At 43.6% G+C, this 15,496-nt stretch overlaps 1 protein-coding gene across 1 annotated transcript in view; it reads left to right on the top strand.

Annotated features, from left to right (window-relative positions):
* smg1 (SMG1 nonsense mediated mRNA decay associated PI3K related kinase) overlaps positions 1-15,496 on the top strand; it is a 125,340-nt gene that overhangs the window by 12,921 nt on the left and 96,923 nt on the right. Inside the window, exons 4-11 of the mRNA XM_061712520.1 lie at positions 41-177; positions 376-434; positions 6,723-6,936; positions 7,120-7,245; positions 7,376-7,448; positions 12,041-12,138; positions 12,362-12,535; positions 13,443-13,664. Of these exons, the coding sequence (XP_061568504.1) occupies positions 41-177; positions 376-434; positions 6,723-6,936; positions 7,120-7,245; positions 7,376-7,448; positions 12,041-12,138; positions 12,362-12,535; positions 13,443-13,664 (1,103 nt within the window). The remainder of the gene's footprint in view (positions 1-40; positions 178-375; positions 435-6,722; positions 6,937-7,119; positions 7,246-7,375; positions 7,449-12,040; positions 12,139-12,361; positions 12,536-13,442; positions 13,665-15,496) is intronic.

The following is a 15,496-nucleotide window of genomic DNA, read 5'->3' as shown; positions in this document are numbered from 1 at the left end:
AGAGAATTGTTAGAATGAATGTGTTGCTGTCCCGTTGCAGACAGAGGGATGGCTCACTCGGAAGAGTCTCGACTGGCCAACCTCTTGCGTCGAGTCTCCAGGGAGGACGATCGCGACCGGAGGCTGGCCACCCTAAAACAACTGAAGGACTTCATCAGCCATGGCGAGAGCAAAGTGGTCAGTCAGATGAATTCAAAATAACTTCCTCTTTTTGTTCAATGAACTATCTTAATTATGCTAAGGTTGTTATTTCCTTGTCAATAAAAAGTGAATCATTTTAAGGTACATTTCACCTGCTGCATTTAGCTAGAGCAGAGGAGGGCAGGTCCCCCTCTACTGCCTAGTATAGAGGTTTTCTTCTCTTCTCTCAAACAGACCCTGGTCAAACAGCTGGAAACCATCCTGAACACCTTGAATGACATTTTGAATGAGAGGTAAGAGAAACCTGTCTTCTTTACATCTATTAGTTTGCTTTATGTTTCCTATCATACTAGAGGGACTGAAGGGTCATGAGCATCAACATGCCAACATTTGTGGTAATGTTAATATTACAAAAGATGCTTATCCAAGTCTTACTGCAGCAGTCTTTGGGTAGCATAGATCAAATCCTGGTAACGCACAGTCAACCCCAGTAATCTTAACTTCACTGTCTGGCTTTGCATAATGCAACGTTAATAAAATACATCAAAACCCACGACACAGGGCTGTTCACATCCGTGAATAATAATTGCGCATTGCTTTGCAGCTGTTTATCTATCTGGTACGTCTTGTGCAAGTATTAGGTGAAAAAAAACTTGTTGATTTGTTTGAACTGCTTGTATGTAGGGTTGGGCAACGATTTCGATTTCCTGTTCTAAACGATTCTCGATTCCGATTCTTTGAGGTGCAGGTCAACAGGTCACAAATATTTAACAAGATAATTTTTTTTCATTTGAAAACGCCTTTACACAGGCCATTTTTATTTATTCACATTGCCAGTTGACTTGATACAGTTTAATTTGGTTGCTGTACTGTCACTAGGGTATTCAAATACAAGGAGGGTCCCTAACTAACTGCTAAATTGCTGAAACACACAAGTTGGTAGCAGTCTAAAAACAAAGAGCTGCACCCCAGGTGGAAAATAAAATAAAACCAACCCTGGAGCCAGGGGCGGAGCAGGGGTCCCAGCCTAGGGGGGGAGCAGGGGGTCCCAGCCTAGGGGCGGAGCAGGGGTCCCAGCCTAGGGGCGGAGCAGGGGGTCCCAGCCTAGGGGGGGAGCAGGGGTCCCAGCCTAGGAGGGGGAGCAGGGGTCCCAGCCTAGGGGGGGAGCAGGGGGTCCCAGCCTAGGGGGGGAGCAGGGGTCCCAGCCTAGGGGGGGGAGCAGGGGGTCCCAGCCTAGGGGGGGAGCAGGGGGTCCCAGCCTAGGGGGGGAGCAGGGGTCCCAGCCTAGGAGGGGGAGCAGGGGTCCCAGCCTAGGGGGGGGAGCAGGGGTCCCAGCCTAGGGGGGGAGCAGGGGGTCCCAGCCTAGGGGGGGAGCAGGGGTCCCAGCCTAGGAGGGGGAGCAGGGGTCCCAGCCTAGGGGGGGAGCAGGGGGTCCCAGCCTAGGGGGGGAGCAGGGGGTCCCAGCCTAGGGGGGGAGCAGGGGTCCCAGCCTAGGGGGGGAGCAGGGGGTCCCAGCCTAGGGGGGGAGCAGGGGTCCCAGCCTAGGAGGGGGAGCAGGGGTCCCAGCCTAGGGGGGGAGCAGGGGGTCCCAGCCTAGGGGGGGAGCAGGGGGTCCCAGCCTAGGGGGGGAGCAGGGGTCCCAGCCTAGGGGCGGAGCAGGGGTCCCAGCCTAGGGGGGGGAGCAGGGGGTCCCAGCCTAGGGGGGGGAGCAGGGGTCCCAGCCTAGGGGGGGGAGCAGGGGTCCCAGCCTAGGGGGGGGAGCAGGGGTCCCAGCCTAGGGGGGGGAGCAGGGGTCCCAGCCTAGGGGGGGAGCAGGGGGTCCCAGCCTAGGGGGCGGAGCAGGGGTCCCAGCCTAGGGGGGGGAGCAGGGGTCCCAGCCTAGGGGGGGGAGCAGGGGTCCCAGCCTAGGGGGGGAGCAGGGGTCCCAGCCTAGGGGGCGGAGCAGGGGTCCCAGCCTAGGGGGCGGAGCAGGGGTCCCAGCCTAGGGGGGGGAGCAGGGGTCCCAGCCTAGGGGGGGAGCAGGGGGTCCCAGCCTAGGGGGGGAGCAGGGGGTCCCAGCCTAGGGGGGGAGCAGGGGGTCCCAGCCTAGGGGGGGAGCAGGGGTCCCAGCCTAGGGGGGGGAGCAGGGGTCCCAGCCTAGGGGGGGCCAAGCATTCTAGATGGGCCCTTGTGGCCTAAACATCCCTGTTAAAACATAATCGCTGAAAAAATGCCACAGATCAGCCCCTCTGACACACAACCACAGCAGCAGCAACACGGTCAGAACATCACATGAGGTTCTAGCACCATGGATTTACCAGTCATTATGTCAAACCTAATTATAAGCCTAATGCAGACTTTAAGATATAAGTATCAAACTGGAGATAAAAATCAAATGACATCCAGTGATGTCTATGGAACCCATTTCTGCCGGTAAAAGAAAAAAATAAGATGAAATCTTAGCCTTAAAAATAAAAATGTCCCCACGGTAAATCAGAATTATGACATAAAAAGTCATAATTTCAACTTTTTATCTCATAATTTCAACTTTATATCTCATAATTTCAACTTTATATCTCATAATTTCAACTTTATATCTCCATAATTTCGACTTTCCATCTCATAATTATGACTTATCGTGGGGATATTTTTATTTTTAAGGCTAAGTTTTCAATGTGGGACCACATGTATTTAACACAATGAGTGACACGGCGGTCAAACAGCATCAAACAATATAGGAAAGGCCATATATTCAGCGTCATGACAATGTTATCAGAAATAATTAATATTATGACAGCTTACCAATGATGGTTTCATCCAGCGGTGAGCAGAGAACCATAACACGTTGCGTAGGGTACGTGGCGACGCCCACCCTACGGCATAGGTTCTGCGTTGGTGTAACGCAGAACCATAAATCATTCTTAAAAGTAAACAGACAACATGCGCGCACGTACCCGTGCATGACAGGCAGACACACACGGGGAGAAGGGACTATTTCTTTCATTTTTATTTTTTAAACAACTTTGTTATATAGTCCAACTTTCCTTATTTTATTCAGAACACTTTTTTTTTTCGGAGCAGTGGGCCCGGGGCAGCTGCCCCCCCGCCTGCTCCGCTAGTGACTCGAGCATTGACAATGTCAAGGTTACAGTTCAAAAACAATTCTTGTTCAGGAAGATTATCATGTCTCCCTCATGGATGTGTTGTTGTCTGCCTTCTCAGGCAGCAAGCGAGAGCGCTCCGCACAGAGTAGTGGCTTTGTTCAAGCGACACACGCCGGGCCGATCAATAATACAAAATGAACTGAGCGCGGCAGGAGTAATACAAAAAAAGACATTTGGGAACGAATAAAAGAATTGAAATGCAAACGTCTTCTTAACGGTTCCGGAACCGGTCCCTATTTGGAACCGGTTCTCGGTGCCCAACCCTACTTGTATGTCATCAGGATATTAAGCTTGTACTCACTCTGGGATTGTGCAGCTCTTCCTCCCTTTTATTTAAAAAAAATACCACCAATAGGCTCTTCTGACCACTGATCATATTATTTAGGACAAATGCTTTCCCACTGGGAGCTTAGTGTGCTGGCGAGTCCATAATCAAGCATGTGAAGTGACATTGTTGTCACTTGCACAGAATGAGGTATGGCATTGTCCTACTCAAATGACATAAGATCTCCCCGGGTCCTCCTGTCCATGTTTTCTCGTATTGGGGCATCTTTGAATTAGGGCTGGGCGATATGGACCAAAAGTCATATCTCGATATTTTCTAGCTAAATGGCGATACTCGATATATATCTCGATATTTTTTCTGTGCCATAATTGGGGTTTCCCCCAAAGCATTATAGCATAGCATCTCTGTTAGCTTCATTTTTTTCTGAGGCAAACTCTTAAAAAAACAGTCAGTTTTAATACAAAGCCTCGTGCCAAATGTCACACAGGTTCCTTTATTAACAGAGGTCTGCACAATATCAAAATGTATAAAACAAATGAAATAAAAATAAACTTCCTGCATATATAGAATAAAAATGCTTCTTGAATAAAATAAAACAAATATCCCTTTCCTGCATAACAATTAAAATACACTGTGCAATTAATACAATGTAGACAGTAACAGGCAGACTTTTCCACTGAGGTTGACAGTTGTGCAAATAACAAAACATTTGTGCAAATCTCAAATAAAACATTCAAGTCCATTTGTCACAAAATAAGCTATATCAAAATCATAAAAAAAAAATGTAAAAAAAAAAAAAAAAAAATTATTATTATTATTATTTTTTTTAAATCGATATAAACGATATTGTCTCGTACCATATCGCGTTTGAAAATATATCGATATATATTAAAATCTCGATATATTGCCCAGCCCTACTTTGAATGGTCTCCTTGATTTGGTTTGTATTCAATTTAGATGATTTGTCATGTCAGGATCTGATGTTTGGATAGTTTACCAGATTCCTCATACCGTATGGAAATATGCAATTTTGGAACCAGGCTGAAATATATTTGATTTTTATATAATTTCTGCTGGACATTAAAGAGCATATTGCAGGTTAGGGTTTTTTCAAAAATTATACCTGACCTTATGTGAAAATGACTATGTGAGAAGTTAATGTAGGATTTAATATGTTTTACAAGACATAAGGGCACGTATTCAGAGGAAACGGTGGCTGATTTTAGCAAAGCTCCTACAAACGCTTTTTTTTTTTCGAACACCGCGTCATATGACGCAGCACCAGGGAGACGTCTCCACAGCTCTGCCCCATCTGACTGCGCAGACCCCGTACACACGTAGCCGGGTATCTGCTAAACCGAAGATATTTTCCTACGTTTGGACCTGTCATCCACATGAAAATGCAAATAAACGAATGTTTAAAAAAACTCTGGGCAAAGTGAAGATTTTTGAAAACTCTGTTTATGTAGATGCGTGTAGACAGAGACAGAGAGTTTTGCGTTTTCGAACGTCACATTATGCTCCAAAACAACAACAAATCTGCTCTGATTCTGACGTCTAACGTGCGACCTTTGTTTACTACAGAACTACAGTTGGTCCACCATCTGTTCTCCAAGCTATTTATTAAATAAATGGTCTCTGCTTTTGACCACCGTTTACTGCGTTACACCGACGCAGAGCCTACGCCGTAGGGTACGCGGCGACGCGCAGCCCTACGCCGTACCCTACGGCGTAGGGCTGCGTCGATTTAATGCGGCAGCTCCGTGGTGGGACACGGGGGGAAGAACAGATGATCTACAGGTTTGGAATGCTTATGAATGTGGTCGAAAACGCATATCTTCGGTTATGTGTGGAAGTTTTTTTTTTTTTTTAACAACGATGTAATGTGGATACAAATTATTTTATAAACGAAGGGGGGCAAATATTCGGTTTTAAAAATACCCGGCTATTTCGGATGCATTTAATCAGAAAAAAGAGAAGATAATAAGCTTGTTTTCTGTTTAGAAAGTACAAACTTAGACAGATTACAAGTACTCACCCATCTTTTAGGAGTTATTTTCGGAGTTTCTTTCAGGAGCGCACGGGCGGGTGCTGCAGTGAATAAAGGCTGATTTATGGTTCCGCGTAAAATCCCACGACGTAACCTACGCCGTAGGGTCTGCGTTGGTGTAACGCGGACCCATAAATCAGCCTTTTAAAAAGCGAGTTTCAGCTGTTAATCAAAAGAACGTGGGGGCCCTAATGGGTTCGTAATTATAAGGCTGTGGCCTGTCATATTGGTGTGAATACACATTCACAACCACTTCAGTGTCACAACTAACATTAAGATCCATTATTTTTCCTATTGTTGAAATTCACCGCACTCCCTGCCGCTACGTCACTTCCGGTTCAGCTTTTTCAGATGCGGATGTAAAATATTCTCACAAAAACAACTCTGGAGGTCACTGTAGTATATATTTATGCGTATTTCAATGAAAATTCAGTTCCTACATTATTTTCCTACACATTGATTCACAGGGGTCTCCAACCTGCAATATGCTCTTTAACTTGGGGTTCCGTTGCTTTGGTAGCCAGTCCCCAGCAACTAGTTGATGAACTGCAGTTTTTCTTAGTTCCTGAGAGGCCTGAATACAGAGTGCCAGTTGTTGTAGACGCAACAGTGTAGGTATTTAAAAATCTAGAGGACATTCAAGGTTTTCAGCAAAAAGTCCCATTATTTGTGTGTGTGTGTGTGTGTGTGTGTGTGTGTGTGTGTGTGTGTGTGTGTGTGTGTGTGTGTGTGTGTGTGTGTGTGTGTGTGTGTGTGTGTGTGTGTGTGTGTGTGTGTGTGTGAATACGGTTTCCAAAACGGTGCATATGATAATTTGAATGATTATCAGTATTGGCTGATTTTTTTTATTTTTTTTAGCAACCGGTATTGATTGATACCAAGCTGATCCGGCAAAAAACAGCTGATTATGATCAACAGCCAATTGATTGCTCCATCTGTACTATCAATAAGCTGTTCACCAATTTGATCTAAAAAAAAAAAGTTCACTGGTTTTGTTTCATGACTGTTGAGAAAATGTATTGAGCACAAGCGACTCTAAGAACGTCTTCTGTTTAAAATGTGTGTTACAAGTGAGCTTGTGTGTGTGGTTTGTCCTCCGTAGCAGTAAGCTGTTGTGGGAACTGCGCCAGGAAGCAGCAGCTTGTTTGGGTCTCCTCTGCACAGTGCTCAGCTATGAAGCCGAGCGCATCTTCAAGTGGCTTTTCCTCAAATTTAATTCAAGCGGGCGAGATGAGGTGAAACTGCTGTACCTGGTGGCAGCGCAGCGAGCTCTGGAGGCTGCTGGAGAGAGGAAGGCCTTCTCTCATATCATGCAGGTATCTGGGAACTGAGGCTGCTCTTCCTTTTACTTCAACTTGGTACCAGCAGCGGCTTCTATGCTCTGTGATATCTAATGCTCTAAACTAGATTAATCTCTTATTGAGTTTTACTTAATAATTTCAAGTAGGATCGAAGAAATACACACTAATTCTGAGCAAGAAGTGTTTTGCCCCTTTTAGCTGGTGATGAGCAACTTGCAGTCCATCCTGGAGAACGTGGACACGCCGGAGCTGCTCTGTCGGAGTGTGAAGTGTATTCTACAGGTGGCCCACTGCTATCCACACGTCTTCAGCACCAACTTTAGGGTATTTATTTCAGCTGCCAGTGAAAACCTTTCATGGCCGAGACACTCAGGTCAACCATTATCCTGCAAGAACATATCAGGGAATGGCGGCTACGTGTCTTGATATTTCTCCATGTCCTGGTTTTCCACAGGACACAGTGGACATCTTGGTCGGCTGGCACATTGACCACACACAGAAGCAGGCGCTGACTCAGCAGGTTTCAGGTCAGTCGCTTGTCTTAGCCTTCACTTGATTGGGTGGAGGGTAAATTTAGTGTTTAATGAATTCTTGTATGAAGGGACTGTTGGGTTGGGTGAAAAAATAAAATAAATTCTAGCACTGGCATGGCAGCACCTGTGTCCAACTGGACTCAGCAGTCTGACCAGCACCGATCCAGCGGGACCTGAACTATGTGTTTTCTTGCTTGTGTTCTCTGATGCAAGTCCCATTTGGATAAAAGCGTCGGTGGTAGTAGTAGTAGTAATTACTGGGGCTCCACACAGTAGGTCAACACTTGCAATGGTGACCTTGGTCTGGTGTGGCCAGTACTCGAGTTGTAAAAAAAATGAAAGCTGCAAGCAGCGATGAACGGGCCCTCGCGCGTGCAATTTGCACCAATTAAGGTCAAGGACTCAAAACTAAGTCCGAAGAGACCACCCACGACTATCTATGTCAAACCATTCAAAAGTTATGGCAGAAAATAGGGACAACCAATCAGAATAAGGGGCAGGGCTAATTCAGGCCAATGAAGCTCAAGGACTCAAAACTAAGTCCGAAGAGACCACCCACGACTCTCTGTCAAACCATTCAAGAGTGATAGCAGAAAATAGGGACAACCAATCAGAAGAAGGGGCGGGGCTAATTTTCACAAATTATGGTCAAGGACTAAATACCGAGTCCCATGACACCACCCACGACTCTTTATGTCAAACCATTCAAAAGTTATGGCAGAGAAAAGTATTCTAGGGGGTGCTGTTGAGCCGTTAGGCCACGCCCATTAATGCAAACCATGAAATATCAAATTTATTGCCAGGCCTGGCTTGCATGCAAAATTTGGTGACTTTTGGGGAACTATCAAATATGGACCAATCAGATGAAGGGGGGCGCGCCTTATGGCATCTAGCGTCGTCACGGTAACACTTTTGAAAGAGAAAAGTAATGCGCGTAGTCGCAGGCAGGGCCGTGCCGCCCATAGGGCAGGTTAGGCAAATGCTAGGGGCGCCAGCATGCCAGGGGGCGCCATGCAACCAGCTGTTTTTTTTTTTTTTTTTTTTCTTAATAAACTTTTGAAAAATTAGAAATGAATACACTAAAAAACAACAACAGTACATATATAGCCAAAAGTCTTTAAATAATAATGAAATCGTTTTTAAAATTTTAATTTCTGCCTGGCTGCATCCTTCTGCCTCTCTGGCAGCCACAATTAATTTTGCTGCGGTCCCTCACCTCAACACACTCGCGTGCGGCGCCCCCTCCCCCACCCACTACGCCGTAGCTCTGCGTTGCTCTAACGCAGAACCATAAATCAGCCTTTAGCCAGTTGTCGTATCAGAAGGAGCCTTAAAGCAGGAAATATGTTTTGATGTGGATGGAAATATGTTTTGTTGTGGTTTTCTGCCCAACCCTGGATGAAACCATCATTGGTAAGCTGTCATAATATTAATCATTTCTGATAACATTGTCATGACGCTGAATATATGCCTTGTTTGTTGCTGTTTGACCGTCGTGTCTGATTGTGTTAAATACATGTCGTTGCACATTGTAAACTGTTGTTATAGGTTGAACACACGTGTCTGTGAAGTGAATCCGACATCTATGGCTAAGATGAAAACTTAGCCTTAAAAATAAAAATATCCCCACGATAAGTCATAATTATGAGATAGAAAGTCATAATTATGAGATAGAAAGTCATAATTATGAGATAGAAAGTCATAATTATGAGATAGAAAGTCGAAATTATGAGATAGAAAGTCGAAATTATGAGATAGAAAGTCATAATTATGAGATAGAAAGTTGAAATTATGACTTTTTATGTCATATTACTCACCGTGGGGATATTTTTATTTTTAAGGCTAAGATTTCATCTTATTTTTTTCTTTTACTGGCAGAAATGAGCTTCCATAGACATCACTGGATGTCATTAGATTTTTATCTCCAGTTTGATACTTATATTTTAAAGTCTGCATTAGGGTTATAATTAGGTTAGACATAATGACTGGTAAATCCATGGTGCTGAAACCTCATGTGAATAGTTCTGACCGTGTCCCCTGCTGCTGTGGTTGTCAGAGGGGCTGATCTATGGCTTTTTTTAGCGATTATGTTTTAACGGGATGTTTAGACCACAAGGGCCCATCTAGAATGCTTCGCCCCCCCTAGGCTGAGACCCCTGCTCCGCCCTTGACCTTGACAATCATGTGCATTTAAGTAATCCTCACGTTTTATTGTTAAACTTTTTCTGATTGTCTGCTGAAAATCTAGATAATTGTTGTGAAAACGGGAGCGATGCTAACACGTTAGCCGGTCAATGGCTATAATGCTGTTGTTATTGTTGTTAAAATTGTTATTGTAAGATGTTGTGGGCTAAATTGAGGTTTTTACAGGGTATTTTGTACCGGTGTATATAGTTATTATTGGTAGTAGTTGTTATTATTTGTGTGCAATACCTTTTACTTGAACTATTTTACTATTTGAAATTTTGTTTGTGTTTGCACTTGTTTCTTTATTTAATTGCTGCTCTGAGTTGTTGTATTACTTATTTATTATATAATGAATTATTTAATACATCCTAAATAAATTGTGTGTGTGTGGGTGTGGGTGTGGGGGGTAGTGGACGGGACAGGCCGGGAACAGGGTGGGGGGGCGCCATCAAATATTTTGCCTAGGGTGCCAAATGGGTCAGGAACGGCCCTGGTCGCAGGATGGAGACGCACATTTTGATGTATAACACATCTGGGTTCACGATACGGTTCAGGCCGTATTAATTCTCAAAGGAATGGCATATATTGCCCCAAAATTACGCGATTAATTCAGAATGTTCAAAATGCCCGACTTCCTGTTCGGTTTCGGCCATGGCGCCAAGAGACTTTTCTTTAAGTTGCTATATGATACAGGTGTGTACCGATTTTCGTTCATGTACGTCAAACCGTATTATGGGGCTTGGGGCGCAAGTTTTTTCTGTCTGAACCAATCAGATGATGGGTGAGCGCACTTTTTCGCGTCTAGCGTCGCCACGGTAACACTTTTGAAAGAGAAAAGTAATGCGCGTAGTCGCAAGATGGAGACGGACATTTTGATGTATAACACACCTGGGTGCACGTTACGGTTCGGGCCGTATTTATTGCCGAAGGAAGTGCATAAATTGCGCCAAAATTACACAATTAATTCAAAATGTCTGACTTCCTGTTCGGTTTTGGCCATGGCCCCAAGAGACTTTTCTTTAAGTTGCGACATGATACAAGTGTGTACCGATTTTCGTGCATGTACGTCAAACCGTATCGTGGGGCTTGAGGCACAAAGTTTTCTAGGGGGCGCTGTTGAGCCATTTTACCACGCCCATTAATGCAAACCATTAAATATCACATTTTTCGCCAGGCCTGGCTTGGGTGCAAAATTTGGTGACTTTTTGGGTACGTTTAGGGGGGCAAAAAAAGGCCCTCCTTTCGTCAGGAAAAATAATAATAAAAAAAATACAAATAATTTCTACAGATACAATAGGGCCTTCGCACTGCAAGTGCTCGGGCCCTAAAAATCAGGGGGGATGGTGGATTTTATCATATGGGGACGGATAATTTGTGCTGATTACAAATAATATAATATATTACAAATAATAGCACTGACCAAAACAGCTGCAGAAATACTGCAGGAATGACATAGCAGCAGTTAAATGCAGCCTTCTGTAAACTTTAAATATCCACTGGGCTTACATCAAATACATCAAAACACAACAATAAAAAACTGTTTTCTGAACTTATCAATATGACTCTGTCCTTCACAGGATAAGTAACACGGATCACTGCAAAAACTCAAAATCTTAACAAGAATATTTGTCTTATTTCTAGTTAAAATGTCTCATTTTAGTAAAACATTCTCATTACACTAAAAACAAGACTCATCACTGGAAAAAACAACAATTTTCACCTGTTTCAAGTAAATTTTCACTTAAAATAAGTAGAAAAATCTGCCAGTGGAACAAGATTTTGTTGCTTGTAATGAGAAGATAAATCTTGTCCCACTGGGAGATTTTTCTACTTATTTCAAGTTTACTTAAAACAGGTGAAAGTTGTCAAATAAGTTATTTTTCTGGTGTTATTTTTCTGGTGATGACTCTAAATGTTGAAATAGCAGTAAAACCACATTCATTGATGAAATGACATAAGGGATGGAAAGGGGGGATGGCAGTTTTACAGGGGGGATGATTTGGACCATTTTTATTTCAGGGGGTATGCCATCCCCCCTCAACTCGAGTACTGGGTGTGGCACCGTGGGGCTGGACGACTTGTGGCCGACTGTCATTTTCCTTTTACTTTACTGTCACAGCACTGTCAAAAAATGTTGTTTTCTTTTTATCACCTTGTTCATCTTTTACTATCTGTATCTTTTTCTTTAATGTTTTACTCAACCTCATTGTAATTGAGGACTGCCCCCCAATATTTATTTATGATTTTAAAGCTTGGATGTATGTAACTTGATTATTTAATTTTCTCTCTAAATTTGATCTTTGGTGCAATGCAAATGCACTTCTAGATTATTGACAGGGCAATTCAGTAATATTTGCAGGTTTCACGACTAACGCGCCACTCTGGCTCTTTTTGTTTAGGATGGTTACAGAGTCTGGAACAGTTCTGGGTGGCAGACCTGACCTTCTCCACCACCCTGCTAGGGCAGTTTCTGGAGGATATGGAAGCGTATGCAGAGGTGATTTCAACCGTTGAAGTCTGTTTCCTCCTGTGCCACAGACGAGGAGCAGACTCTGCACTCTGCAACGTGGCTCGACTGTTAATCAAGATGTACAATTAAATGGGGAGAGCTCTTCTATTTTATTGAGACTGGGAGGTGTCAAAGAACGTTGTTCCAAGCGTTCTGAGGGCAATAATACCTGATATAAGTGCCTTTGTCCTCCCCTTGGTGTGTTGTTTAGGACCTGAGCCACGTGGTGTCGGATGAGGTGCCGGATGAAGACATCCCCCCTCCCTCGGTGTCGCTGCCTAAGCTGGCAGCTCTGCTCAGGGTTTTCAGTACGGTGGTCCGCAGCATCGGAGAAAGATTTAGTCCTGTGAGAGGACCCCCCATCACTGAAGTCTACGTCACTGATGTAAGAACAGTTTAGAAGCCCCAATAAGATATATAATATAAGACCCAACAGGACATTGTTGCGTCTCAGGAGGGACAACCACTAACGTTTGAACTCACCCTGGATAGAAATCTTATGATTTACAAAGATGGTGATTACGTGTCTCATGGTAGAATTATTATTATTATTATTATTATTACGTTTATTGAACAGGGACAAATGTATCAAACATTATTTCATAAAAAGTACAAAACAATGTCATACATACAGGTTTCTAGCCAGAGCTAATTTGCAACCCCTGTCCCTGGTTAGGCCTTTACTTAAAATTCAAAAGCAGAGGTAAAACAGTACAAAACCATTGAAATACAAAACATGCAAAACAGAATAAAGACAATACAAACCAGATAAGGACAGAAAACTAAAATAATACAGTGGTACAGTATGTTAAAGTCAATGTTCACAAGCTTGTTTCAGTTTCAGCCATTGTTTTACTTGTTGCTAAAAACCTTGAGCTCTGTCAGTATTTTGATTTCAGGTTCATGGTATTCCATAATTTGGTACCTGTTACTGAGAAGTATGACTGTCCAAATGTTGTCCTCGTTTTGCTATCCTACAATTACTGCTTGTTGCAGCCCTAGTTCCAATTCCACTGTTTTGTTTGTTTACCAATTGGCAGAGTATTTCTGGGGCAAGGTTATTCACACATTTGAAAATAAGTTTTAAAAATGAGAAGCCTACAAAACTGTCAAAATGTAATGATTAGTATTTTTTGATATTTGGCAGTGATGCCATCTTACAGGTTTTCGATCCATTACTCCCATTAAAGACGGCCTGATTTGTCCAAAGCTTGTTCCACAGAACTTGTAAAAGGATGATGTGTGAGTGATAATTGCATGAAAGTTAACAAGGCCTGCTCTGTTCTCCTCAGGTTCTGAACCGAGTTCTGGCCTGCGTGACAGCAGCAAAGCAAGTCCAGTTCTCTGAGATGGTTCTGACAGCTGGGAATGAGTGTGTGGGGGTGATGCTGGCCAGCGTGGAGCCCTACGGTCAGCTGATGGAGGCTGTTCTCGCCTACGGCCTCGACCAGCTGGACAGCTGCCAGTGCTGCGGATCTGATTACAATCTAGCCGTGCTCAGTCTTCTCACCCTGGTAAACTCACCCTCCTTCACCTAAACCAGTGTCCAACAAAGACACTGTTTCTTTTCTTCAGAAGAAAACAGGAAGGTGTTTTTAGATCAGACCCTGCTATTATCTTGCTATTATTAATGGATGCACGTGGTTTGGAAACATAAATGCAAGGCTTCTGGCCCCTTGCCAGAAGGCGAGTGGGGAGGCGTTATCTCCGTAATATAACGTAACATGCATGTAGGATGACGTATCGTCCCCACATCAGCAGGGTAATATTGATTGATTGATTGATACCTTTATTGTCCCATCCATTATCTATACCCGCTTTATCCCTTTCGGGGTCACAGGGGTCTGCTGGAGCCTATCCCAGCTCATTTCAGGTGAGAGGGTTACACCCTGGACAGGTCACCAGTCCATCACAGGGCCACATATAAACACACAAACCATGCTCACAACCACACTCATGCTCACACCTACGTACAATTTAGAATCACCAATTAACCTAGTATGCATGTTTTTGGACTGTGGGAGGAAGCCGGCGTACCCGGAGAGAACCCACGCAAGCACGGGGAGAACATGCAAACTCCACACAGAAAGACCCCTGCCGGGCCTGGGAGTCGAACCGGGGACCTTCTTGCTGTGAGGCAACAGTGCTAACCACTAAGCCACCGTGCTGCCTTTATTGTCCCCTCTGGGGAAAATGAGTTGCCAAACAGCTCATGACATTCAAAAGAGGAAGACAGACAGAATCAACAGAGTCGACAATGCAACAAAACATATAATCGCCCTGCTGGTCCAACAAACACAAAGTGCTGGTAGCTGTTTGCTAAAGTGCAACATGTGAAGAAAAAAGTCAGTTAGCCTATCAGCTCCAGCTATATATATATATATATATATATATATATATATATATATATATATATATATATATATATATATATACACACACGCAGCATCAGACAGGTGTAGTTTTCAAAATTAGGATGTATGAACATGGGGGTGAATGTTTTTGGGCTGGGTCCTCTGCTCCTTGGCTGAGCTGCTCTCCCCATCTTGCAAATACACTGTGTTCCAAATTATTATGCAAATGATATTTTTCTCAGATTTTCCTAAATAGTCGATGCAAATGACAGTCAGCATAATTTTCAAGTCATCAACCATTAGTTTAATGAATTTGAATGTTATTGAACAAACCTCCCTGATAACAGAATTTTTCAAAAATAAAAAACTTAAAATGCACTGTTCCAAATTATTACGCACAACGGAGTTTTATAACATTTTATAGGTTGTTATGAACTGAAATGCTCATTTTTAGAATTTACAGCATTAGGAGGTCATATTTACTGAAATCAAAAGCTATTTCAATCAAAAACATCTTAACAGGTCAAGTTACATTTTAACATAGGACCCTTTATTTGATAGCAGCTTCACAATTCTTGCATCCATTGACCTTGTGAGTTTTTGGAGAGTTTCTGCTTGAATTTCTTTGCAGGATGTCAGAATAGCCTCCCAGAGCTGCTGTTTGGATGTGAACTGCCTCCCACCCTCATAGATCTTTTGCTTGAGGATGCTCCAAAGGTTCTCAATAGGGTTGAGGTCAGGGGAGGATGGGGGCCACACCATGAGTTTCTCTCCTTTTATGCCCATAGCAGCCAATGATGCAGAGGTATTCCTTGCAGCATGAGATGGTGCATTGTCATGCATGAAGATGATTTTGCTACGGAAAGCACGGTTCTTCTTTTTGTACCATGGAAGAAAGTGGTCAGTCAGAAACTCCACATACTTTACAGATGTCATTTTCACACCTTCAGGGACCTTAAAGGGGCCAACCAGCTCTCTCCCCATGATTCCGG

The sequence above is a fragment of the Cololabis saira genome, chromosome 21 (genome assembly GCF_033807715.1).
Source record: "Cololabis saira isolate AMF1-May2022 chromosome 21, fColSai1.1, whole genome shotgun sequence".
Lineage (NCBI taxonomy): Eukaryota > Metazoa > Chordata > Actinopteri > Beloniformes > Belonidae > Cololabis > Cololabis saira.
This window is presented reverse-complemented; position numbering and strand designations above follow the sequence as displayed.